General features: G+C 41.0%; 1 protein-coding gene across 1 annotated transcript in view; it reads right to left on the reverse strand.

Annotated features, from left to right (window-relative positions):
* Window positions 1–3,166: 3,166 nt before the first annotated feature.
* ATP10B (ATPase phospholipid transporting 10B (putative)) overlaps window positions 3,167–26,261 on the reverse strand; it is a 218,112-nt gene continuing 195,017 nt past the window's right edge. Inside the window, exons 24-25 of the mRNA XM_055386545.2 lie at window positions 9,486–9,673; window positions 3,167–5,917 (exon numbers count right to left, since the gene is read on the reverse strand). Of these exons, the coding sequence (XP_055242520.1) occupies window positions 5,470–5,917; window positions 9,486–9,673 (636 nt within the window). The 3' untranslated portion in view covers window positions 3,167–5,469. The remainder of the gene's footprint in view (window positions 5,918–9,485; window positions 9,674–26,261) is intronic.

Genomic DNA, 26,261 nt, shown 5'->3' on the forward strand with positions numbered 1-26,261 from the left:
CCTTAGCATACCTTAGAGCCTGCATGAGGAAAAGAGGTGTTCTGGCTTGGGTTTGCCTCCTGACAGTTGGGGATGGTAGATGCCCTGGACCCTCATCAGTTATTTGCAGCTTCTTAATAGCCACTAATCTGAAAAAGGCAACCCAGGACCTCAAAAAGGCATAGGGGTCCAACCCATTATCTCCCCTTTACCTCTGTCTGACAGCAGCCCTCACTTATGATTTTCTTCGGTAGCAACAATCACAGTATTCCTGGGCACTGCCATGTGCCAAGCACTGGGAACACAGCAGGGAATGAGTCCAGGGTCCCTCCCTCATGGGATTTTCCACTGGTGTGTGTGTGTGTGTGTGTGTTGGGGGGGGGGAGGGGAGGGAGGCAGAGAGATAGCTGCAAAATAGTAAATCACAAGGCCTTGAATATACTAGAGGTCATTCCCAGCCTGTAATCAGCCTCCCCAAATAGCTTGAAGAATCACAGCATGTTGGAACCAGTCTGGTTCCCACCTCGAGAGTTTGAGGAAACAGGATGAAACCTGGTGAAAGGATTTGTCCAGAGGCCTCATGGAAACTGCTGGCAGACCCAAACTTGAAACCTGGCCTCTGACTTCTGGCTTCATCACCCCACACTCTCTTCACATAACCTGCCACCCTCAGTCCTGTTTCCCCTGCCCCTGATACAGGAAGAACCCCCAGTGAGGTACCTCCTCCACCGATGCTAGGTGGCACCAGAACACCTTCCAACAAAAAGACTCCTGGACTTGCCTCCTGTCTGAAAATGCCCACAATCTCATTGTGGGTGTCCTGAAGTTTTGGCTGGGCAGCGCTCCTCTGGTAGTGCCCTCAAAAGGCCTGCCTGCTCAGGGCATTGCCCCCAGTTTATAGGCCCCACCTCCTTTATCAGTGGAGTCCTGCCTGGGTCCCAGGTTCCCTTAGGGCTTCTCTTTTTGGGGTACCTGGGAGGATTCACTCCTTTGTGACTGCCTTCTCCTGGGGGCTCTCCACACCCATGGGAGGGTCTGGCTGGGTGACCAACTCAGGGCAAGATATGTTAGGGCAATACAGGCATGAATTCTGGTTCTTCCTAGGTGCTAGTATCTTCCTTACTTACTGAAGCTTTTGTCTTGGCAGCAACCCGGCTGGACACGTTGTGTTGTGGTCCTTTCCTAGGTCATGCTGTAGGTCTATGACAGTTGGATGAAATTCAGGCTTGCTAATTTTCAAGCCTGCACTGCACCACCTTGCCTCTGGAGAATGTTGATATGACATGACAGGACCCTGTGTTACCTGGTCACCACCTGCCCTCCAGCCTCATCTTGCAGTTGTGTAGCCCTGTGATCAAAAGTACAGCCTCAGCCAGGTGCGGTGGCTCATGCCTATAATCCCAGCACTTTGGGAGGCCAAGGCAGGTGGATCATCTGAGGTCAGGAGTTTGAGATCAGCCTGGTCAATGTGGCGAAACCTCGTCTCTACTAAAAAAAAAAATTAGCTGGGTGTAGTGGCAGGCACCTGTAATCCCAGCTACTTGGGAGGCTGAGGCAAGAGAATCGCTTGAACCCAGGAGGCAGAGGTTTCAGTGAGCTGAGATCATGCCACTGTACTCTAGCCTGGGTGAAAGAGTGAAACTCCAACTCGATAACAAAAGAGTACAGCCTCTGGTTTCAGACTCCACAGATTAGAATGCCACCTCGCTGCTTGTTAATTATATGACTGTGATATGTTTATAACACATCAGCTTCAGCTTCTCTGTGAGAATGTGGATGTGGTAGATTTCAAATGGCCTCAAGTTTATTTACAGCTCTTCTCATTAAAAGTGGAATGTATTTTCCTATACCCTTGAAACTGGGCTGGCCTTGGGACTCGCTTCCATAGAATGTGGTGGGTAGTGATGATGTGTGAGTTTGAGCTTAGATCTCAAAGGCTTTGCAGCTTCTGTTCTCACTCCCAGAGTGTTGCTGCTATGTGACAAGGCCAGGCCGGCCACCTTGAGGATGAGACGTTACGTGGAGAGAGATCCCAGTCATACCAGCCAAAGCCCCCAGACAGAAGCAAGTTCAGCTGATTCTGTGTGGAGCAGAGGTGAGATGTCCTGGTGGAGTCTAGCCCAAGTTGCCTACACACAGCATCATGGGCACAGACATAATTGTTGCATTAATTTACCAAGTTTTGGGGTGGTTATGCAGCAGAAGCTAACTGAAATAGGGGAGGGTAACTACCCTTACCTTATAAAGCTGCTGTGAGGTTTCCATGATGATGTGTGCTTAAACCATCACCTAGCACACAGCGAGCAAATACAGTTGTTACTAGTAACGTGATCCTGTGGCACCTCCTCTGTCTTATTGGCTTCTAGCCACACCAACCTCCTTCCTTTTCCTTAAATATGATAAACTCTTCTTCTTTGGGGCTTTTGTACTTAATTCTCTGAAAGGGCCCTTCTTTGCTGTCTTGTTCTCATGATTAAGGTCTCAGCTGAAATGTCTCCTTCTTGGAGAAGCCTCTGATGATCCTGGGAACCTTACTCTCTTTTCATCTCCATTCTCGCTTCCTCTCATAATGTGTAATATTACATTGATTGACTTCCTTAGTATTATCTGTCTCCCTTTCTAGATTGGGAATTTTTTTAAGGGCAGGAACTGGCCCTGTTTTTATTCCCTATTTTATCCTTGCTGCCTATCACAGTGCTATGTCTAACAGGCACTTAGTTGATACTGATTGAATAAAAAAAAATCAGTCTCGATTTGAGGTTGGTGCTGGACCAAATCAGTCTTGATTCGAGGTTGGTGCTGGGCTTCCAGAAGGAGAGGAGTAGCTAGGTTAGAGTTCCAGACTGCACGTGCTGCTTCTAATTCTTACAGCCCTTTTGGTTTGTGTCATACTTCCATGTTGGGTCAAATAGCCGAATATGTTCCTGATACTCTATACGCTCAGTGGGGGTTGGCAGCATTGGATGCTCAACAAATATGTGAGCTTCTCAAAGACAGATTGAGCTCCTCACAGCACCTCGCAAATTGTCAGGCATCTAGCAGGGGCTTAACAGAAATTTATTGGATAGATAAATGAATGAATGAATAAATGAATGAATGCAAAAGAGGATGGGTGGATGAGAAAGTCCTCAGAACTAGCGATAATGATATAAAAGAAGAATAATGTGAACTTAGGTTGGCAGGCAACTATGGAAAACCATGTTTATTTTTAATAAAGGATGACATTTCCAATCAGTAAAATATCATAAAAGTATAAAAATGTACTAAGTACAATCATTAGCATTATGTTATAGGGGAATAGTGGTTATAACTTTTCCCTGTAAGATGGCACATTGGATGGTCACAGTTGGCTTGATTTACAGAGGGGCAAGAGTAGGTGACCAGCTGTACCAGTTGCTCCAGTTTCCTAGGATTTGGGACTCTGTAAAAATGAGAAAGTCCCAGGCAAACTGGGACGGTTGGTCCTACAAGAAAAAGAGCAGCATCAGAGTGTTGGCTATAGTTTGGAACTTAGGAACAGGATCAGACATTATTTTTTAACTTCTCCACCTATTTTCCCTTTAGCTGTGAAATAAAAATCCCTTTTGTTATTACTAAGGGTGTTACAGCTTTCAGAGGCTTTTTTACCACTGGGTTTCATGTATTTTTGACTTAATACCTATGTCAAGCCTGGTAAGAAAGGGAGTTCTAATCAACTTGCAGGTGTGGCATTCTGCTTCAAGTCACCTGCATCCTAGAGAGCAAGGATTCAAACTCAGATCTCCTGAGGCCACTGTTATGTTCTTTCTGGCTTTTAGTAGTAGCCAGAAATTGGGGGAAAAATTGGGGTGCCTGAGATCCAAGTTTTGACTCAATCCCCTCACTGGAAACAATTCACATCATCACCACTTTGCCAGGTATGTGTACCTGCCCCTTCTTGGGCAATCCTCATGCAGGATTCCTCCAAATACCCACCAGCTGGCTACTGCTGGCATCATTATGTGGCAGAGGCAGTGAAACAGTGTATTAGCTCCAGGATGGTGCTGCAAATGGCCCTTCCAGTCCAGGTTTGCCAGGAAGATGGTCAGAGGGCCAGCTCCCTGTGTCATTTGCCAACTCGATTGAATGTTTTCTGGCATCTTTGCTGAGGAGGTTCTCAAGTGATAGGTCAACTTATGGTTGGTGGCATGACTCGTAGGCTCAAAGACTCATCACACTTATTGCATCTATTTCTGTACTTTTTGCCTACTATATAGGTACTAGCTTAAGGTGGCTCAGTAACCCTTTCTGGCTTATTTTACAAGACTAGGGTTAGGCTATACTTGCCCACAGCAGACCTGGCTTCTTTGGACAGCCTATTAAAATTCTACTGTTCATTCCTTTAACACTGTTTTGAGCTCTTTTATATAGTTGACATTTATAAACTCTAGGGATAGGAAGTCTATATAATCCTTCTTTTCCATGTGAAGTGACACTTACTCTGACTCTAATGCAGGCCAGTGTCTTCCAGAGGGTGGTATTCTGGAATAGGCTGAATGGGGTTTCATATTAGTTCTACCCTTGAAGATGTCATTGTTTAAGCTCAGGGTTGCCCTATCATATGGGCCTATTCTGGGTGCAGATGTGCTTATATCTCCTGATTTACAGGGTTTTTTTCTTTTGTTCTAAGCGCTGAATGAGGATGGGCAATTTTATTTAAAAATAAATACAATAAATAGCTTTAAAAAAAGAGTGCCACCTATGTCCTCTTGTCAGATTCCCCAGATGGTGGGACATATGGTCTGTCAGCCAAAACAGGGGTCTCTGGTGCACCCGTTCCCTTTTGCATGTCTATTCTTCATGCCTCTTACACTAGCTGTGACCCTAAAACACTCAGAAGAGTCTGTGACACTGAGTTCAAATCCACTTTTCTTTCTGGCTTTTAGTAGTAGCTTTTTAGATGTGGCTTTTCTTTGGCTTACAGGCAAAAAGCAGAACCAACTCGCTGTGCCTGGAAGGGATGTTAACCCCGATTCAGCCATTACTGCAATACACTTGAGATGAAGCCCTTATGTGCACAAGTCTCTTCTGAAACTTTAACTCTGGGCACTGAGGGGTAAATAAACCCAGAAACTTCCATATCCTGAGATATTGCCTGGGTTGATACACTTCTTGAATCTTGGAAACTTACGGCCCAGTTGCACTGGGTTGTAGGCTACGCTTATCTAGAGGGTCAGAAGAATGGCTTTGGTCTAAACCGATTTGAGAACTCGATTCAACAAAAACAGCCTCCTTCTCCAAACTGTTTGCAAGATGTGCTGCCTGAGAGCAGCAGAAAACTAGAGGCCGACTGGGTTTCCCTTCTTTGTGTCAGACCCCTTGGGGCCAGCACTTCCTCCATGGAAGTCAAGGTTGTTGAAGAAAAGAATAAGACTGGCACATTGTTTCCTCTATGAAGAGGAAGGGGTCAAGGGTTATGTGGACCAGTGACTGGGTGGCCTCTGTTGAGTTTGTACAGATTTCTGCAGCTCCTCATATGGTCAGTGAACTCTGGGATCGGCGATGGCTGCTCCTCTTTGAGCACCGGGACATATCAGTCTGTCCTCTTGAGTAGGCCATTATCCTGTTAGGCCCCAGCAGGTGCTCCCCGGATGAGAGTTGAGCTGACGAGTCCCCTGAGCATGAGTCATCCCTCATGCACTCCGTGCCACATCTCTGTTCGTGGAGCACTGACTCTTCCACATGCTTCCTCTTGGGAGGGTTAGAGCTCTTTGGGGTGCTGGCACTGAAGTCCCGTCCTGTGATAGATGACACTGGGTGGTGGGTGGGTCGAGCCACTTCGGGGACAGGGGCAGGCCTCTGTCTGCTTCTCCAACTCTGGATTTCCAGGTTTCTTTTGTCTGGGGGGAGTTTGTCAATTTTCTGAGCTTTTGAGATTAGAGACTTCCCACAGGTTCCTTGCAGAGACAGGAAAAAGTATCTGGTGGGAAATAACAGAATAAAGATATTTCTGATTTCCACTGACTTCATAAACTTCAGCATTAAAAGGTAGTCTTTAGAATCCAACTCCCTTCCTGGAGCAAGATCCTCTTTACTGCTATTAAATCCATGTCTGGGCACCTCTAGTCTTGGGTAGCTCAACAACAAAAATAACAACAAAACATAACAGCTAACATTTATTATACACCAGGACTATTCTAAGTGCTTTATGTATTATTAACTCATTTTCTTTTCCCAACAATCTCATGTGGTTATTACTTTTGTTTGCCTCTGAGTACACATGAGGAAACTGAGGGACTGAGAGATTTATGATTTGTCCACAGCCACACAGTGGTTGAGCTATGGTCAGAACCACACACTCTGAATCCAAAGACTTGTCTCTTTTTTGCCATGCACAAAGCAGTCCATTCTATTTCTGGGCTACTCCAATTTAGGCAAATTTAATTGCTCTGTCATGTTAAGCCTTTGTGAAACTGGATGATTTTAAAGTACTTTTAGAATCCACATTCTTTTCTTGAATCTGTGGGCCTTGCTGTACTTGACAGTGTCATCATATTACTATGATTTGCCAGATAAAGAAATAGGGGCCCCAAGAGGTGATGTGAGATTCCCAAGGTCTCCTGAGACGTTAACAGATCTCCCTGTTGACTGACTCAAGGATTTTATCCCCCTGCCAAGCTGCATGCAGTCTGTAGTAGACTCTGGAATTGGAAGTCTTTATCTGTGTCTAGAATCTTCTCTCTGTTCAAAGTGTAGGCAAGGAAAGGGGTGAGAATGTGAATATAACTATGCGGTGTATGGAGAAAATATACACACGCCGTGGCAGTGGGCAACTCACATCCACTTTTCAGATGTCTGTTGCCTTATCTAAAAAGTAAAAAAGTAATCTATCTGACCTGGAGGACATCTAAGGTCATTACCAAAGATAGTCTTTAAATATTTTTTATGTTTGAAGTCTTATAAGCAGGAAGGCTCCTATTCTTCCACTATGTCTAAAAGCTGCAAGGTGACCCCTCTACCCCTGGCCAACCCCTGCCAGTGGGCAAGAGATTTCTGAAAATTACAGTAGATCTCATGGAACCAGATAAACTTTTTTTGTTCTCTCACATCTCACCCAGTGAGGTAGTAGGGGCCATGTATGTGTCCCAGGAAACATTTGACTTTTTGCTTCAAAACTGGAATTTCCTTAGTATAAACCTTTTCCTCAAGCCACTGCCTTCCTCCTCTATTCGTTTATTCAACAAATGCTTTTCAAGTTCCCACAATGGGCCAGGCCCCCAAGGGATTAAGCCATGAATAGGAAAGACAAGGTCCTTGCTGTCAAGTAACATGTGAATATAGTTATAAATAGAGAAGGCAATGAGAGTGTCAAACATCAAACACCTGATCACTGAAATTAAATATTTCTTCCTCAAGGAAGGAAGTGCTGACAGTTCCACCGGCTATGTATTTCTCAAATCCATGCCCTTAAATGTTTCTTCCTTGAGGAAATGCCCCCTCCATTTATAACTATAGTCACATGTTAAATGACAGCAAAAACCTTGTCTCTTGTGTTCATGGCTTAATCCTTTGGGGGCCTGGCCCATTGTGGGGATTTGAAAAGTATTTGTTGAATAAATGAGGAGGAAGGTGGTGGCTTGGGGGAAAGGTTTACACACAGTAACCTTTTAAAGCTGAAAACTGCAGGATGCATAGGAGGTAGCCATGCCAAGGGGATGAGAATCAAAACCTAGGCACGATGGCTGAAGCTTGGGGAGTGATAAGAGTAGGGGAATATGTCCTAGGAGGAGTTGGCACAAACAGAGCAGGGAGGAATTGTGGGCCAGGTTTATGGTTTTTGTGCTTTATTGCAGAGGTCTTGGGAAGCCCTTGGAGGGTTATAAATAGGTGACATCACACTTTGAGCCAATGATAACGGACTAGAGTAAGATCCAATAGGAGACTACCGAAATAATTTGGGGTGAAAGGGTAATAGTCTATTGGTAGTAGTGGCTGTAGAAATGGAAATAGTAGATGGGTTTGAGAAATACGTAGTGGATAGAACTGTCAGTACTTGGTGAAAGGCTAGATACAGGCATAAGTTAGCAGGTGATGTCAAGATTAATTCCCTGGGGCCTGCCTTTGTCCTAAGTGGGTAGCATTTGCTGAAAGAAACTCGAGATACCCAGATTTCTGGGGTGGTGCCGGTGATAGAGGGTGGAATCACGAATTCAATTAGAAATGTCTCCCAGTTTCCTCAGACTTAATATGCCCAGTAGAGGTGATGAATAGGTAGCTAGAAAGATGTGTCTGGAATTCATAAGAGAGGTCTGGGGGGAATTTATGGTGAAGAGTCATCTGCTAAAAATTTTTAAATCCATGACAGTGATTGCTTTTTATGGAGAGAACATAAAGTTAGAAGAGAACCTAGGGACAAGAGAAACTAGGTTAAGCAAACCACCAAACTTATTAAAGGAAGTAAGGCCTGTTGATGGGTCTCTAATTCTGGGATAAAAAAAGTTTTGTATAATTGTCTATTTGCTATCGCTTAAAATGATAAAATGGCTTGATTGCGATGTTCAGAGTGGTGAGATGGAGAGAGGCTAAGTCTTTCCTATGGGAACATCATCATCAAGTTCACTGCTCTGACTAGAGAGAGTGGGCTGCAGAATAGAACACTGGCCTTTGAGTTGGGAGAACCTAGCTCCGACTACGATCTGTGGTAGGCCTGTGAACACATTCTGGTCCCTCTTGGTACTTCAGCTGTCCCATGAGTGGGGTACTAGAACCATAGCTCTGCCCAACACTTAGCTCATGGCAAAAACAAAATGAGAGGCTAGATGGGAGAGCCTATGTCAAGAGTGAGCTCCAAGGCAAGGCAAGGCATTTATAGTTGCTGTTGCTATTTTTCTGGAAAAGGCACATTTACTGCAGAGGGTTTAACCTGGAAATAGCTGACATAGTCCCTGGGCATGGATTATTTGTCTAATGCAGGTCTTGTATGGAAGGTGTGTGTTTAAACAAATTTGAATAGTATTTAAACATTGGCAATTTCATGCACAATTTGAATTTCTGGGAAAATGCTGAAGCTCTGGAATGTTTGACTTGATCTTTCCTTGTGGCCATGATGGAAGCTGAGAAGCTCTTTCTTCCAATATCTGTACTCCATCTGGCTTGCTGAACTTGCTGGCCTGTCCCTGTAGGCATTTGAGTATAAGATTCCCGGACTAATACAAAAAAGGACTATAGAGCTTCTCAAAATAATTCCTTACTACACAAAAAATTTGTAAGGCAGGAGGGTAGGAATTGATACTCCCATTTTATAGATGTCACAACTGAGGTCACACTGATTTTGTGACTTTGCTACTTTGTGGCTAACCTGGGACCACAGTCCATGTTATTTGCCTCCTTTGTCGTTCATTGTTCTTTCTGTCCCATCTCTCTGTTTCTGAAACAGTAGCCTCAAGGATGCCAGCAGAAGTCAAACTCCTTAATCTTGGGTTATAAAAATGGCTTATTAAAGGGAGATTGGTAATTTTAGGAAAGAAACACAGCCCTAGTGCTCAAACCTTGGGAGAAGAGCAACAACTGGTGTGAGAAAGCAGACGAGGTAGAAAGTGGGGTTTGAGAGCTGGCCTTCCATCACCCAATAGGGATTGGTGGGGCTGTTGCAGATGATGCAGGTGCCATTGTACAGGAGGGATACCAGAAAGTACATCAGGAAGCTGCTGAGGAGCACGACTCCGTGGAAAATGGTCTGTGGAGGGAAATAAGCAAACACTGTTGAAGGTATAGCTGAGATTAGGAGGCAGGGTGATCAAACTACTTGATTAACTTTGTTTCAAACTATTTTTGAAATGCAAAACACATAAAATTCAAAAAAGTGTGCAGCTTAATCTGTCATTATAAAGCAAACACCAGATTGCTGCCATGTAGAATTGAACACACATACCCCAGAAGACCCTATTCTGTCTCACCTCTGCTTTTGGTGATAATTTCTATGCTATCCTTTGTAGGTTTACCACCTATCTAGGTTTTCCTACATAGCCTGTTTTTAAATGGATAAATAGAATCATGTTTCGTATGACTTTTTGTTTTTTTCCCCTCAATATTATGTTTGTGTGATGAGCCCATTTTTTCCACATGGCAGTAGTTTATTCATTTTCAAAGCAGCACAGTATTCTGTTTTTTGATCGTATTTTGTCCTGCCTGTTTTGTGCTTTTCTTTTCCCATCCTTGTTGTCTTTTATTTTTATTTAATTTTAAAAATTGATACTAGATGTATATATTTTCAGGGTACATGTGATAATTTGGTATATTCATATATAATTAGGGTAATCATGACATCCATGACTTTAAATATTTTCTTTATTCTAGGAATATTCAAATGATTCTCTTCTAGCTATTTTGAAATACACAATCGGCTAATGTTAACTATAGTCATTCTATTGTTCTTTTAAACATATTGACTATTTTGTATAATTTTGGGACTATTCTTTTAGTGATTACTCAATAAGTCTAAACAAGCAAACGTACTGCAGTCTAAACAAGCAAATGTACTGCAGTCTAAACAAGCAAACTTACTGCAGTCTAAAGCTTACAACTAGTTTTCCATCCTCCTGAATTACACACGAGATTTAGAGCACTTTAACTCTCTTTACATCCCTCCTGGCTAATATGTTTTGCTGCTGTTTTAATTCTGTCATCTTTTAAAATCACTCAACTCACTGGCATTATTGTTTGTATGGTCAGTATTCATTAAGATCTACTCACATGCTTATCACTTCTCATGCCTTCATTCCTTGGACCCTCCACCTGAGGTATCTTTTTAAGTACATCCTGTAAAATGTCCTTTTTGGGAGTCTGATAGTGATATGCTCTCTGATGCTTTATTTCATTGTTCTTGAAATTTGTCTTTTGATGAATATGGAATTCTTGTTAGGCAGCTATTTTCTTTCAATGTGTTTAATATGGCATTCCACTGTCTTCTGGCTTCCATTATTGCTATTAAGAAGTTATTAATCTCCACTTGTTCTTCCTTAGAAGGAAATCTTTATCTCTTAAAGTCTGCTTGCTTTTATAACTTTTTTTTTGTCTTTTTTGATCTATAGTTTCCTATGACAGAGTAAGTATGAATTTCTTTTTATTTATCTTGCTTGGGTTTTGCTGAGCTGGAATCTTTCATCACTTCTGCAAAATTCTCATCACAGTCTTTTCAAAGATTGCCTATATTTCATTCCCTCTCTCATTTCTTTCTGAGACTCTGATTAAATGTTTGTCAGACCACTTAAAATATCATTCTATTTTCTTAATATTGCTTCTATAATTTTCATTACTTTTCCTGTTTTATAGTCTGAATACTTCTTTTGACCAATTCAATAATTCTTCCCTTAGCTATATCTAATTTTCTATTAAGCCAACCATTGAAACTTATTGTAGTCTTTATTTCTAAATTTTCTATTGATTTTTCAAATCTGCTAGGTTGCTTTATACAGTTTACCAATCCCTGCAGATATTTTAAAGCTTATTCTTTGTTTCTTTAGACATAGTAAACATAAATTTTCCTTTTATTTATATTTGATAATTCCAGTTTCTAAAATATTTGTTTCTGATATTTGGTTTTTCACTCATGGACTCATTCTTTTATGAGGTTCATTATTTTTGAATGTGCTTATTGTGCCCAAAGTTAGACACAACTTGAGGCTTAGAATAAAAACTTTCTCTAGAAAAGAATTGTGTACATCTGCATATGCATGTGTGTGTGTGTATTTTGCAATCGTTGGGCACTGCTAATCTTGAGGCACTTTAAGCTGAATTCATAGGTGAAAGTTTGGCTCACCCAGGTAACATGAACCTGGGCTACATATGTACCCGAGGCCAGTCTGTGGTCACAATTTCCCCAGGGCAAATTGATGCTGATTTCTTTCTGCTCTCTTCAGCACAGAGGAAAAAAATCTTTGCAGTCCCAGCTGGGGAGGGGGTATAATTGGGTGTACTTCTGAGTATATCCTTACCCTGAAGTCATAGCCTTTGGGATCCTATTTTAATGTTGTCTCTTAGACTCCCAACTTAGGAGCCTAGGTATTGATTTCTGAAACTTTTGCTCAATCAAGTCTGCCAAAACAAAAGTTCATTTTTGGGAGAGTGGCCAATACCCTTAAGAAAGGCATTGGCTCAATTTGTTTCTCTAGCATCTCCCTTTCCCTGAGGTTTGGTCATTGCTTTCTTGTCAGCTTGCTCATGCTTTTAAAGAGTTTTTTTTTCCCTTTTTTAAAGTTATCCAGTATTTTTTGTTGTTCTCAGTGAGGGATGTGATCTAAATAACCTAGCACCGTTTCCTGGAGAAGAAAGCAATTAGCTAACTTTTTCAATTGCTTTAATGGGGACTGAAACTGTCAAAGCTCTTAAAATTCTTGTTATATTTCTACCCAGGGAAGAAATAGATTCTCTTCCTGCTTCAAGTACTTTCAAAAGGGAAGCATTATTTTTCATAATTATTTTAGTAGCTGACTGCTTTCCCCAAATCACCAGAAATCACCAGTAACTACTGAGGGTACCTAGTCTGAAGACAGATTAGGTGGGTTAATAGTGCTAAAAGAGTACTTTTTCTCTTTTAAAGCAGATGGCTTCAGTGCTTTGAGAAAGAGGACTGAGTGTTCAGTCAGAATACCGAATCTTTAGTCTCACCACTCATTTAATATAATGTTGAGGTCTGATTAAAAATCTTTCAGGACATTAAATCTTTTGAATGGTTTTAAAAAATCTAATGATTAAGAGAGTCATAAAGAGGAGAATTCCTTTTAAAAATATCTTGGACTAGCTTTTAAAAGTGTAATTAAATTGCTGTGAAATATTTCATGCTTATAGACAATAAACCTCATACACCCAACGTTCAGCTTCATCGGTTTTAACCTTATATTTACTTCAGATTTTATGGAAAGATTAAGTCTTACAGATACAATTAAAGCAAGTGTATATCTCTTGCAAATGACCTCTTTAATCTTGAACACAAATTCAGTGTGTATCAGTCTGACACATTTCATACACATGTACATGTTTACCCATGTTTATGGATGCTTTTTTGCTTTATCATATATGCATCCTTCTAGTATGGGCTGAATGTTTATGTCCTCCTACTCCCAAGTTAGTAATGTTTAAACCCTAATCTCCAATGTGATAGCATTTTGATGTGGGGCCTTTTGAAGGTGATTAGGGGGAGCCCCCACGAATGGGATTAGTGCCCTTATAAGAAAAGACATGAGAGATTTGATCCTTCTCTCTTTCATTCAGCCATGTGAGTGATAATATAGCTGGAAGGCAGCTGTCCAGGAAGGAAGAGGGCCTGAACCAGATGCTGAATCAGCTGCTGCACTGATCTTGGGCTTCCAGCTTCCAGAACCATGAGAAATAAATCTGTTATTTAAGCCACCCAGTCTATGGTATTTGTTATGACAGCCTGAGAAGACATAGACAATTCTGCAGCTTTTTTCACTTGATTTTATACTTTAAAGAAGAGGGGTCCCCAGCTCCTGGGCCATGGACTAGTACCAGTCCATAGCCCATTAGGAACTGGGCTGCACAGCAGGAGATGAGTGGCTGGTGAGTGAGCATTACTGCCTGAGCTCCAACTCCTGTCAGATTAGTGGTGACATTAGATTCTCATAGGAGCACGAGAACGCTATTGTGAACTGTGGATGTGAGGGATCTAGGTTGCATGCTCCTTATGAGACTCAAATGCCTGATGATCTGAGGTGGAACATTTCATTCCAAACCACCTCCACCCCTCAATTCTATGGAAAAACTGTCTTCTGTGAAACTGGTCCCTGGTGCCAAAAAGGTTGGGGACCACTGCTTTAAAATTTTATCTATATTGAAAGACATAGCTCTAGTGGGTTCATTTTAACTATTACATGGTATGAACATGCCGCAACTTATTTTTCTCATCGATGAATATTTAGGCCCCCCTTTTGGCTATTAAGAACGGTGTAACATTCCTGTACATGTCTCCATATATATGTGTGCGAGAGTGTTTCTGAGGTATGTACTTAGAATTGTGCCAAAAAATATGAGTACTTTAAATTCCTCTAGCTGTTTTCAAATAACTCTTCAGAGTTTATGATCTACTAACAGGATAGGGAAGTTCCTTGGCTATGCTTTAACATCTTTAACACACTCCCAAAATGACTTGTCACTATTTTATTTAGAATTTTCTACATCTGGCTGGGTGTGGTGGCTCACGCCTGTAATCCCAGCACTTTGGGAGGCCATGGTGGGTGGATCACTTGAGGTCAGGAGTTCAAGACAAGCCTGGGAAACATTATGAAACCTTGTCTCTACTACAAATACAAAATATTAGCTGGGCTTGGTGGTGTGTGCCTATAATCCCAGCTGCTTGGGAGGGTGAGGCAGGAGAATCACTTGAACCCGGAGGTGGAGGTTGCAGTAAGCCCAGATTGCGCCACTGCACTGAAGCCTGGGTGACAAGAGTGAGATTCCATCTCAAAAAAATTTTTTTTTTCTACATCTAATGTTAGTGAGATTGGTCTGTAATTTTCTTTCCTTGAACTGCCCATGCCCATTTTGATATCAGTTATTATAGCCATGAAAAACAAATTGCTTATTGCTATGGTTTAAATGTACATGCCCCCTCTAAACTCATATGTTGGAACCTAATACCCACTGTGATAGTATTAAGAGGAGGGGCCTTTTGGAAGTGATTAAGTCATGAAAGATCTTCCTTCATGAATGAATTAGATGCCCTTATAAAAGAGGATGATGGAAGCATCCTAGTGCTTTTTTTGCCCTTCTACCATGTGAGGACACAGTGTTTGTTTCATCTCTTTTTGCCTTGTGAGGACACAGCATTCATCTTTTTTTTTTTTGTGCCCTTCCCAAAGATGCAGCAAGAGGACACCACTTGAAGCAGGCAGCAGTGCTCACCAGACTCTGAACCTGCCGGTGCTTTGGTCTTAGACTTATCAGCCCCTAGAGCTATGAGAAATATATTTCTATTCTTTGTAAATTACCCAGTCTCAGGTGTTCTGTTGCAATAGCATAAACTAAGACACTTGTCTTTTTCTATTTTTTTATTCCATGAAAAAGTTGATATAATAGAGATTACCTGTTCTTTAGAAGTTTGATCAAACTTTAAATCCTTTGGGTCTAATGTTTTTGGGGATAGGATTTGGCTTATTCAGGCTTGCTGAGTGATCTTGACTGGATTTTGGTAAATTTTACCAAACTTAACATTGCTAAAATTAATTTAACATAGCTAAAATTTTTTTACATTCATATTTTGTTAATTGATCCAATAATGTCCTAATGGTGTGTTTTTTTTCCCTTCAGCACAGAATCCAGTTTAGGGTCAAATATTACATTTAGTTTTCATGTCTCCTTAGTCTCCTTTAATCTGGACTATTTCATAGCCTTTGGTTTTTTATGGCAGTGACATTTTTGAAAAATACTGGAATACTCTCACCCTACCTACCACCTTTTTGTTTAAAGAAAGAATAATGCTCATTTTGTATTTGTCTGATGTTTCCTTATGAGCATATTCAGATTATACATTCTCTACCTGGCCATGTGATCCTTGCAGTTTAGAGACCGTCTTTGAGCCTCAATTTCCCTATCTGTAATTAAAAAAAGCATTGGATTAAATGATGATTAAAATCCCTTCCTAGGATTCTATCCAGGATTCATTTTTCATATAACAACAACCTACTAAATTCTTTTTTTTCTTCTAAAAAGAAAACAATGGATTAAACAAATAAAAAAAACCCCTAAATAGCCACAGTCAATTTGAGATTCATTTATTTAACAGATAGTTATTGTTCACACATTGGCCAGGCTCTTTTGACTAGATGGTACAAAAAACCAACTATGACTGAATTGAGCTATAATAAGCCTAGAGGTAGGATTAGCTTCAGGCAAAGCTGGATGCAGGCACTCAGCAATGTCCCATGGAATCTGCACCTCTCCCTTTCTTCATCCTGCTTTCCTCTCTGTTGGTCTCATTCTCCAGTAGTCCTTTCTACATTACGGCAAGAAATTGCCAGTTGCTCCAGGCTTCCAAACAACTGGCTCAGCAACCACAGCGGAAAGACTGCTCCTGCTTTCCAACAAAAATCCTAAGGCAGGATCTCATTGGCCAGGACTGGGTCATATGTACATGCCTGAACCAATCACTGTGAATGGGGTCAGGTAGAATTGTTTGGATGGGGTTCTGGGTCATGTCTCCATCTCCAAAACCAGGAGACAGTGTCTGCTCTGGATTGTGTATCAGTCAGGGGAGAAGAGTAACTGTGAATGTCTAGGATAAGAGATTTACTACAGGGACTAGACCTCCCATAATTGTGAGAGGAGTGAGAAAGTGAAGCCCAGAAGAGGACTTAAAGGATAAAAGTCACCAAATTGAGAAACCAAGCACATCCAACGGCAGACGTGACTGCAAAAAAGTGATGGAGGGGTCTATGGGAAGCAGTTGTCTTTGAGTCTACAGCCAAGAATCTGGCCATGAGCCTAAGCTCACATTTGGTAATCAGGGTCAGAAGTTAGGAAAGGGAGTTGGAAGCAGCATAGTGCAGAGCAGTTATGAAAACAATCACAATCCAGTTTAGTAAGTGTTTAATAAGAGAAATCACAAGGCACAGTGGGAGCCCCAAGGGGTTACAGAATCCAGCCTAGACACCAAGGAAGGCCTCTTGGAGGAGACAACATTTGAGATGAGGCCTGAAGGATGAGGAGAGAGCCAGAGGAAATGGGAGAGAAATTAGCAAATGCAGAGGCCTAGAAGCAAGAATAGGGTATTTGAGAACTAAAAGTAGCTTGGTCTGGCTGGGGTCTAAGTATGAAGTAGGAAGCATCACTGGTGATGCCAGGGGGCCAGCAGGACCCAGATATTACAGGTTCGTAAGTGAGGAGTTTGGACTCTGTCCTAAGAGCAATGGGGAACCATGGTAGGATGTGAAGCAAAGGAGAGGTAAGTATCATAGGTAGATGTTGGCACATTGGAGATAGGAGGATCTTCTGAACACATTTCCCTCCCAGGAAAAGTCCAAACACCTCAGCTGGAATGCTGATCCCTGTACCTTCAAGTGTTTGCTAGCTTTAGCTTCCTTCTCTGAAGGTAATCTGAGGAATACGGCATTGGGAATGTGATGGCATTCGTTACATTTTCAACTGCAAGTGACAGTGTGCCTGACAGCGGCTTAAGCAAAGAAGAAATGTCATCTTTTATAGCAAAACATCATAAGGTTGGCAGCCAGAGGCTCAGTGTGTCCAAGAATCCAGGCTCTTTTCATCTTTCTGTTCTGGGATCTCTAGCAGTAGTTGGCTTTGTCCTTAAACTCATTGCCCAAAACAGTGGCTGCAGTGCCACACATCACTTGGTCACAGGGTCACTGACAAAAGCAGGAAGGAGAAGGTGGGACAAAAGGCTTTTACCTCATGACTTTATCTTATTGATAATAATAATTAAAAAAACAGGTTTCCCTTGACCTCTCATTGGCTAAGAGCTGGATCATGTGCCCACCCTGGACCAATCACTGCTGAAGGGAAAGGAATTACTGCTCCTACTTAAGACAGATCATTATTGATTTTCTGGGGCTGGAGAGCACCGCATCCTAGGGGATTTCTAATCCTTAGGTTGGTACATAAGTAATCGTGGATTTTGCCATTAAAAGTACTAGTATTTTTATAGACATTCAGCAAGAGGTATTTAGAATTTCCATCATGACTTACTCTTTATTTCATAAGTTGTTTAGAAGTACATTTTGAAATTTCTAAGCTTGTTAGGTTTTATGTGACTACCTGTTTATTGCTGGTTTCTAATTTAAATAACTTGTCAGAGAACATAAACTTTATGATTTTTTTTTCTTTCAAATTCCTTTGTGATTTAGAATTGTCTCTCTGGTAAATGGTTTGTGTATGTTTGAAAAAATGTTATCTGTTTTGAGCAAAGTTTTATATATTAGATCAAACAATTTATTAAAAGTTTCTATACTCCTTCTATTTTTTCATCTATTTGATCTATACCAGTTTCTTATGGAGTTGTATGAAAATATCAAACTATGATTGTGAATTTGTCCATTTCTTCTTTTTGCTGGATGAAAAAAATCCAATCTGTAATTTTTTTAAAGGAAGAATTTAATCTACTTACATCAACTATGAGTACTGATATATTTCAATTTAGTTAAACATCTCATTTTGCATTTTTTGTTTGCCATCATTTTCTTTGCTCTCATTTTATTTTTAAAATTAAAATGCATTTTTTCATTATACTTTAAGTTCTGGGCTACATGTGTAGAATGTACAGGTTTGTTACATAGGCATACATGTGCCATGGTGGTTTGCTGCACCCATCAAACCATCTACATGAGGTATTTCTCCTAATGCTATCCCTCCCCTAGCACCACCTGACAGGCCCAAGTGTGTGATGTTGCCCTCACTGTGTCCATGTCCATGTGTTCTCATTGTTCAACTCTCACTTATGAGTGAGAACATGAAGTATTTTTGGTTTTCTGTTCCTGTGTTAGTTTCCTGAGAATGATGGTTTCCAGCTTCATCCATGTCCCTTCAAAGGACAACTCATCCTTTTTTATGGTTGCATAGTATTCCATAGTATATATATATGCCACATTTTCTTTATCCAGTCTATCATTGGTGGGCATTTGGGTTGGTTCCAAGTCTTTGCTATTGTGAACAGAGCTGCAATAAACATGTGTGCATGTGTCTTTATAGTAGAATGATTTATAATGCTTTGGGTATATACCCAGTAATGGGATGGCTGGGTCAAATGGTATTTCTGGTTCTAGATCCTTGAGGAATCGCCACACTGTCTTCCACGATGGTTGAACTAATTTACACTCCCACCAACAGTGTAAAAATTTTCTCCACATCCTCTCCAGCATCTGTTGTTTCCTGACTTTTTAATGATCGCCATTCTAACTGGAGTGAGATGGTATTTCATTGTGGTTTTGATTTGCATTTCTCTAATGACCAGTGATGATGAGCTTTTTTCATATGTTTGTTGGCCACATAAATGTCTTCTTTTGAGAAGTGTCTGTTCATGTCCTTTGTGTACTTTTTGATGGGATTGTTTTTTCTTGTAAATTTAAGTTCCTTGTAGATTGTGGATATTAGCCCTTTGTCAGATGGATAGATTGCAAAAATTTTCTGCCATCCTGTAGGTTGCCTGTTCATTCTGATAATAGTTTCTTTTGCTGTGCAGAAGCTCTTTAATTAGATCCCATTTTTCAATTTTGGCTTTTGTTGCCATTGCTTTTGGTGTTTTAGTCATGAAGTCTTCGCCCATGCCTATGTCCTGAATGGTATTGCCTAGGTTTTCTTCTAGGGTTTTTATGGTTTTAGGTCTTACATTTAAGTCATTAATCCATCTTGAGTGAATTTTTGTTTAAGGTGTAAGGAAGGGGTCCAGTTTGTTTTCTGCATATGGCTAGCCAGTTTTCCCAACACCATTTATTAAATAGGGAATCCTTTCCCCATTGCTTGTTTCTGTCAAGCAACAGAGTTGTCAAAGATCAGATGGTTGTAGATGTGTGGTGTGATTTCTGAGGCCTCTGTTGTTTTCTGTTGGTTTATATATCTGTTTTGGTACCAGTACCATGCTGTTTTGGTTACTGTAGCCTTGTAGCATAGTTTGAAGTCAAGTAGCATGATGCCTCCAGCTTTGTGTTTTTTGCTTAGCATTGTCTTGTCTATATGGGTTGTTTTGGTTCCATATGAAATTTAAAGTAGATTTTTCCAGTTCTGTGGAGAAAGTCAGTGGTAGCTTGATGGGGATAGCATTGAATCTACAAATTAATTTGAGCAGTATGGCCATTTTCACAATATTGATTCTTCCTATCCATGAGCATGGAATGTTTTTGCATTTGTTTGTGTCCTCTCTTATTTCTTTGACCAGTGGTTTCTAGTTCTCCTTGAAGATGTCCTTCACTTCCCTTGTTAGCTGTATTCCTAGGTATTTTATTGTCTTTGTAGCAATTGTGAATGGGAGAGTTCACTCATGATTTGGCTGTTTGTCTATTATTGGTGTATAGGAATGCTTGTGATTTTTGTACATTGATTTTGTATCCCAAGACTTTGCTGAAGTTGCTTATCAGCTTAAGATTTGGGGCTGAGACAATGGGGTTTTCTAGATATACAATCATGTTATCTGCAAACAGAGACAATTTGACTTCCTCTTCTCCTATTTGAATACCTTTTATTTGTTTCTCTTGCCTGATTGCCCTGGCCAGAACTTCCGATACTATGTTGAATACGAGTGGTGAGAGAGGGTGGCATCCTTGTTTTGTGTCGGTTTTCAAAGGGAATGTTTCCAGCTTTTGCCCATTCAGTATGATATTGGCTGTGGGTTTGTCATAAATAGCTCTTATTATTTTGAGATACGTTCCATCAATACCTAATTTATTGAGAGTTTTTAGCATTAAGGGGTGAATTTTATTGAAGGCCTTTTCTGCATCTATTGAGGTAATTGTGTGGTGTTTGTCATTGGTTCTGTTTATGTGATGGATTACATTTATTGTTTACATATGTTGAACCAGGCTTGCATCCCAGGGATGAAGCTGACTTGATTGTGGGTGGATAAGCTTTTTGATGTGCTGCTTGATTTGGTTTGCCAGTATTTTATTTAGGATTTTTGCATTAATGTTTAACAGGGATATTGGCCTGAAATTTTCTTTTGTTGTGTCTTTGCCAGGTTTTTGTATCAGGATGATGCTGGCCTCATAAAATGAGTTAGGGAGGAGTCCCTCTTTTTTTATTGTTTGGAATAGTTTCAGAAGAAATGATATCAGCTCCTCTTTGTACCTCTGGTAGAATTCGGCTGTGAATCCGTCTGGTCCTGGGCTTTCTTTGGTTGGTAGGCTATTAATTACTGCCTCAATTTCAGAACTAGTTATTGGTCTGTTCAGGGATTTGACTTCTTCCTGGTTTAGTCTTGGGAGAGTGTATGTGTCCAGGAATTTATCCATTTCTTCTTGATTTTCCAGTACATTTGTGTAGAGGTGTTTATAGTATTCTCTGATGGTACTTTGTATTTCTGTGGGATCAGTGGTGATATCCTCCTTATCATTTTTTATTCTACTTGATTTTTCTCTTATTAGTCTGGCTAGTGGTCTATTTTGTTAATCTTTTCAAAACACTAGTTCCTGGATTCATTGATTTTTTTTTTTGAAGGGATTTTTGTGTTTCTATCTCCTTCAGTTCTGCTCTGATCTTAGTTATTTCTTGTCTTCTGCTAGCTTTTGAATTTGTTTGCTCTTGCTTCTCTAGTTCTTTTAATTGTGATGTTAGGGTGTTGATTTTAGATCTTTCCCACTTTCTCCTCTGGGCATTTAGTGCTATAAATGTCCCTCTAAACACTGCTTTAGCTGTGTCCAGAGATTCTGGTACGTTGTGTCTTCGTTCTCATTGGTTTCAAAGAACTTCTTTATTTCTGCCTTAATTTCATTATTTACCCAGTGGTCATTCAGGAGCAGGTTGTTCAGTTTCCATGTAGTTGTTCAGTTTCAAGTGGGTTTCTTAATGCTGAGTTCTAATTTGATTGTGCTGTGGTCTGAGAGACTGTTTATCATTTCCGTTCTTTTGTATTTGCTGATGAGTGTTTTACTTCCAATTATGTGGTCAATTTTAGAATAAGTGTGATGTGGTGCTGAGAAGAATGTATATTCTGTTGATTCAGGGTGTAGAGTTCTGTAGATGTCTATTAGGTCTGCTTAGTCCAGAGCTGAGTTCAAGTCCTGAATATCCTTGTTGATTTTCTGTCTTGTTGATCTGTCTACTATCGACAGTGGGGTATTAAAGCCTCCCATTATTATTGTGTGGGAGTCTAAGTCTCTTTGTAGGTCTCTAAGAACTTGATTTGTGAATCTGGGTGCCCTGTATTGAGTGCATATATATTTAGGATAGTTAGCCCTTCTTGTTGAATTGATCCCTTTACCATTATGTAATGCCCTTCTTCGTCTTTTTTGATCTTTGTTGGTTTAAAGTCTGTTTTATCAGAGACTAGGATTGCAACCCTGCTTTTGTTTTCCATTTGCTTGGTAAGTATTCCTCTATCCCTTTATTTTGAGCCTATGTGTGTCTTTGCATATGTGACATGGGTGTCCTGAATACAGCACACCAATGGGTCTTGACTCTTTATCCAATTTGCCAGTCTGTGTCTTTTAATTGGAGCATTTAGCCCATTTACATTTAAGGTTAATATTGTTATGTGTGAATTTGGTCCTGTCATGATGTTAACTGGTTATTTTGCCCACTAGTTGATGCAGTTTCTTCATAGTGTCAATGGTCTTTATAATTTGGTATGTTTTTCCAGTGGCTGCTACTGATTTTTCCTTTCCATACTTAGTGCTTCCTTCAGGAGCTCTTGTAAGGTAGGCCTGGTGGTGACAAAATCTCTCATCATTTGCTTGTCTGTAAAGGATTTTATTTCTCCTTTGTTTATGAAGCTTAGTTTGGCTGGATATGAAATTCTGGGTTGAAAATTCTTCAAGAATGTTGAATATTGGTCCTCAGTCTCTTCTGGCTTGTAGGATTTTTGCAGAGAGATCTGCTGTTAGTCTGATGGACTTCTCTTTGTGGGTAACCCGACCTTTCTCTCTGGTTGCCCTTAATATTTTTTCCTTCATTTCAACCTTGGTGAATCTGACAATTATGTGTCTTGGCCTGTCTTGCTAGGTTGGAGAAGTTCTCCTGGATAACATCCTGAAGAGTGTTTTCCAAGTTGGTTCCATTCTCCCCATCACTTTCAGGTACACCAATCAAATATAGGTTTGGTCTTTTCACGTAGTTCCATATTTCTTGGAGGCTTTGTTCATTCCTTTCCATTCTTTTTTCTCTAATCTTGTCTTCACGCTTTTTCATTAAATTTATCTTCAATCTCTGATATCTTTTCTTCCACTTGATCGATTCAGCTATTGATACTTGTGTATGCTTCACAAAGTTCCCATACTGTGTTTGTCAGCTCCATTAGGTCATTTATGTTCTTCTCTAAACTGGTTGTTTTAGTTAGCCATTCCTCTAATCTTTTTTCAAGGTTCTTAGCTTCCTTGCATTGCATTAGAACATGCTCCTTTAGCTTGGAGGTGTTTGTTATTACCCACCTTCTGAAGCCTACTTCTGTCAATTCATCAAACTCATTCTCCATCCAGTTTTGTTCCCTTGCTGGTGAGGAGTTGTGATCTTTTGGAGAAGTGGCATTCTGGTTTTTGGAATTTTCAGCCTTTTTGTGCTGTTTTTTTCTCATCTTCATGGATTTATCTACCTTTGGGTCTTTGATGTTAGTGAACTTCAGATGGGGTTTCTGTGTGGACTTTTTTTTGTTGATGTTGATGCTATTCCTTTCTGTTTGTTAGTTTCCTTCTAATAGTCAGGCCTGTCTGCTGGAGTTTGCTGGAGGTCCACTCCAGACCCTGTTTGCCTGGGTATCACCAGCAGAGGCTGCAGAACAGCAAAGATTGCTGCCTGTTCCTTCTTCTGGAAGCTTCATCCCAGAGGGGCACCCACCAGATGCCAGCCAGGGCTTTCCTGTATGAGGTGTCTCCCAATCAGGAAGCACAGGGGTCAGGGACCCACTGGAGGAGGCAGTCTGTCCCTTAGCAGAGCTCGAGCGCTGTGCTTCAGAGCTGGCAGTCAGGAATGTTTAAGTCTGCTGAAGCTGTGCCTACAGCCACACCTACCCCCAGGTGCTCTGTCCCAGGTAGAGGGGAGTTTTATCTATAAGCCTCTGACTGGAGTTGCTGCTTTTCTTGCAGGGATGCCCCACCCAGAGAGGAGGAATCTAGAGAGGCAGTCTGGCTACAGAAGCTTTAAGGTGCTGCAGTGGGCTCTGTCCAGTTTGAATTTCCTGGTGGCTTTGTTTACACTGTGAGGGGAAAACCGCCTACTGAAGCCTCAGTAATGGTGGACACCCCTCTCCCAACCAAGCTGGAGTGTACCAGGTCAACTTCAGACTGCTGTGCTCGCAGTGAGAATTTCAAGCCAGTGGATCTTAGCTTACTGGGCTCCATGGGGGTGGGATCTGCTGAACTAGACCACTTGGCTCCCTGGCTTCAGCCCCCTTTCTGGGGGAGTGAACAGTTCTATCTCTCTGGGATTCCAGGCACCACTGGGGTATGGAAAAAAGAAAAAAACACTCCTGCAGCTATCTCCATGTCTGCCCAAACAGCCACCCAGCTTTGTGATTGAAACCTAGGGCCCTGGTGGTGTAGGCACCCGAGAGAATCTCCTGTTCTGTGGGTTGGGAAGACTGTGGGAAAAGTGTAGTATCTGGGCCGGAGTAGACTGTTCCTCATGGCTCCTCATGGCTTGCCTTGGCTAGGGCAGGGAGTTCCCCAACCCCTTGTGCTTTCCGGGTGAGGCAATGCCCCACCCTACTTTGGCTCGCTCTCCATGGGCTGCAACCACTGTCTAAGCACTCCCAGTGAGATGAGCTGGGTACCTCAGTTGGAAATGCGGAAATCACCCACCTTCTGCATTGATCTTGCTGGGAACTGCAGGCTGGAGCTGTTCCTATTTGGCCATCTCGCCAGCCACCCCTGCTCTCATTTTTTCATCTTTCCTACATCTGCAGAATTGACAGTTTTCTAGATTTTTTTCTTTTTCCCTTTTAGTGATTAATCTTAAGATACTAAAAAAAGCGAACTCTTATGGAAAAATGTATAGTTAAATGTGTATTTTTATTCTTCTATCCACTATGAAGGCTTTAGCGTAAATTACCTACCTATTGAATAGCCCTTCTTTATGTTGTGTCTTATAGTTTTAGCTTTTGTTTACATTCTTGCAGAAGTATGTTCCTTTTTTTGTGAGGGCCTATGGGTAGTTAACCTTATACAGTTTATTTGAAAATAGGATTTATCTCGCCTTACTCTTAATAGTGTAGCTTTTCTAGTTTTATTTTCTCCTTCAGGTTTTTTGAAGACAATTACTCCATTGTCTCCTGGCTTTTATTGTTTGGTCACCAGCATAGCTGTTCCTTTTCAAGTAATTTGTCTATAGTCTCTGGCAGACTTAAGGGCTGCCTCTGTATCTTTTATATTATACAATTTAATTATGATATATCCAGGCAATACATCCAGATTTTTGACAAATTTTCATTCTCAATGACAATTTGACAATTTCTTCAAATATTGCTTCTCCATCATTCTTTTTTCCTCCTGAGATTCCTATTTAGAGAGGCTGAAGCCATTTGTTCTAGCCACCATTTCCTCTTATTTTTCATATTTGTGTATCATTCTGGATAAGCTCCCAAAACTACATTTCAATTTGGCAGTTTATTTTTTGCCAGTGTCTGATCTAGAGCGGATCCTACAAATTGTAGTTTTAATTTCAATGACAGTATTTTATTTTCAAGAATCCTAAATGTTTCATTAGCTTGGTGGTTTCTAGTATCAAACAGCTTCTGATAAAACTATACCTTCTTGGGAGGCTGAGACAGGTGGATCACGAGGTCAGGAGATTGAGACCATCTTGGCTAACACATTGAAACCCTGTCTCTACTAAAATTACAAAAAATTAGCTGGGCATGGTGGCATGCGCCATAGTCCCAGCTACTGAGGAGGCTGAGGCAGAAGAATCTTTTGAACCCAGGAGGCGGAGGTGCAATGAGCCAAGATGGCGCCACTGCACTCTGGCCTGGATGACAGAGCGAGACTTCATCTCCAAAAAACAAACAAAAAACCAAAAACTATACCTCCAAACAGCTTGCCATTGTTATCTTTTCTTTAGATTTCTTTCTTGAGTAGGAGAATTTAGACCCAGCAGTAGATGGGGTTCCAGTCTGCCCTGCTCCGCAGGAGCCAGAGTTTCCATTGCCATGATCTGTGTCCTGTCCCAGTTCCCAGAAAGTCTGCAGTTTGAGCCTTCCCAGTGCCTTCTCTTCTTCTTCCCTTCCTCATTGTATTGCAGCCTCTTCTGGTGTTTCTGGCCCATGAAGAAATTTGTCCTGTACTTAAGCCTGGCTATGCCTTTTTTTGTCTTATCACTTTGTTCTGTCATTGGTACACATTGGAGCAGGATTTTAAAAAAAATTTTATTTTACTTTAAGTTCCAGGATACACGTACAGAACGTGCAAGTTTGTTACATAGGTATACATGTGCCATGGTGGTTTGCTGCATCTATCAACCTGTCATCTAGGTTTTAAGCCCTGCATGCATTAGGTGTTTGTCCTAATGCTCTCCCTCCGCTTGTTCCCCACCTCCTGACAGTCCCCAGTGTGTGTTGTTCTCCTCCCTGTGTCCATGTGTTCTCATTGTTGAACTCCCACTTACCACAGGTTCTCACTGATGTTTGGTTTTCTGTTCCTGTGTTAGTTTGCTGAGGATAA

The sequence above is a fragment of the Gorilla gorilla genome, chromosome 4 (genome assembly GCF_029281585.2).
Source record: "Gorilla gorilla gorilla isolate KB3781 chromosome 4, NHGRI_mGorGor1-v2.1_pri, whole genome shotgun sequence".
Lineage (NCBI taxonomy): Eukaryota > Metazoa > Chordata > Mammalia > Primates > Hominidae > Gorilla > Gorilla gorilla.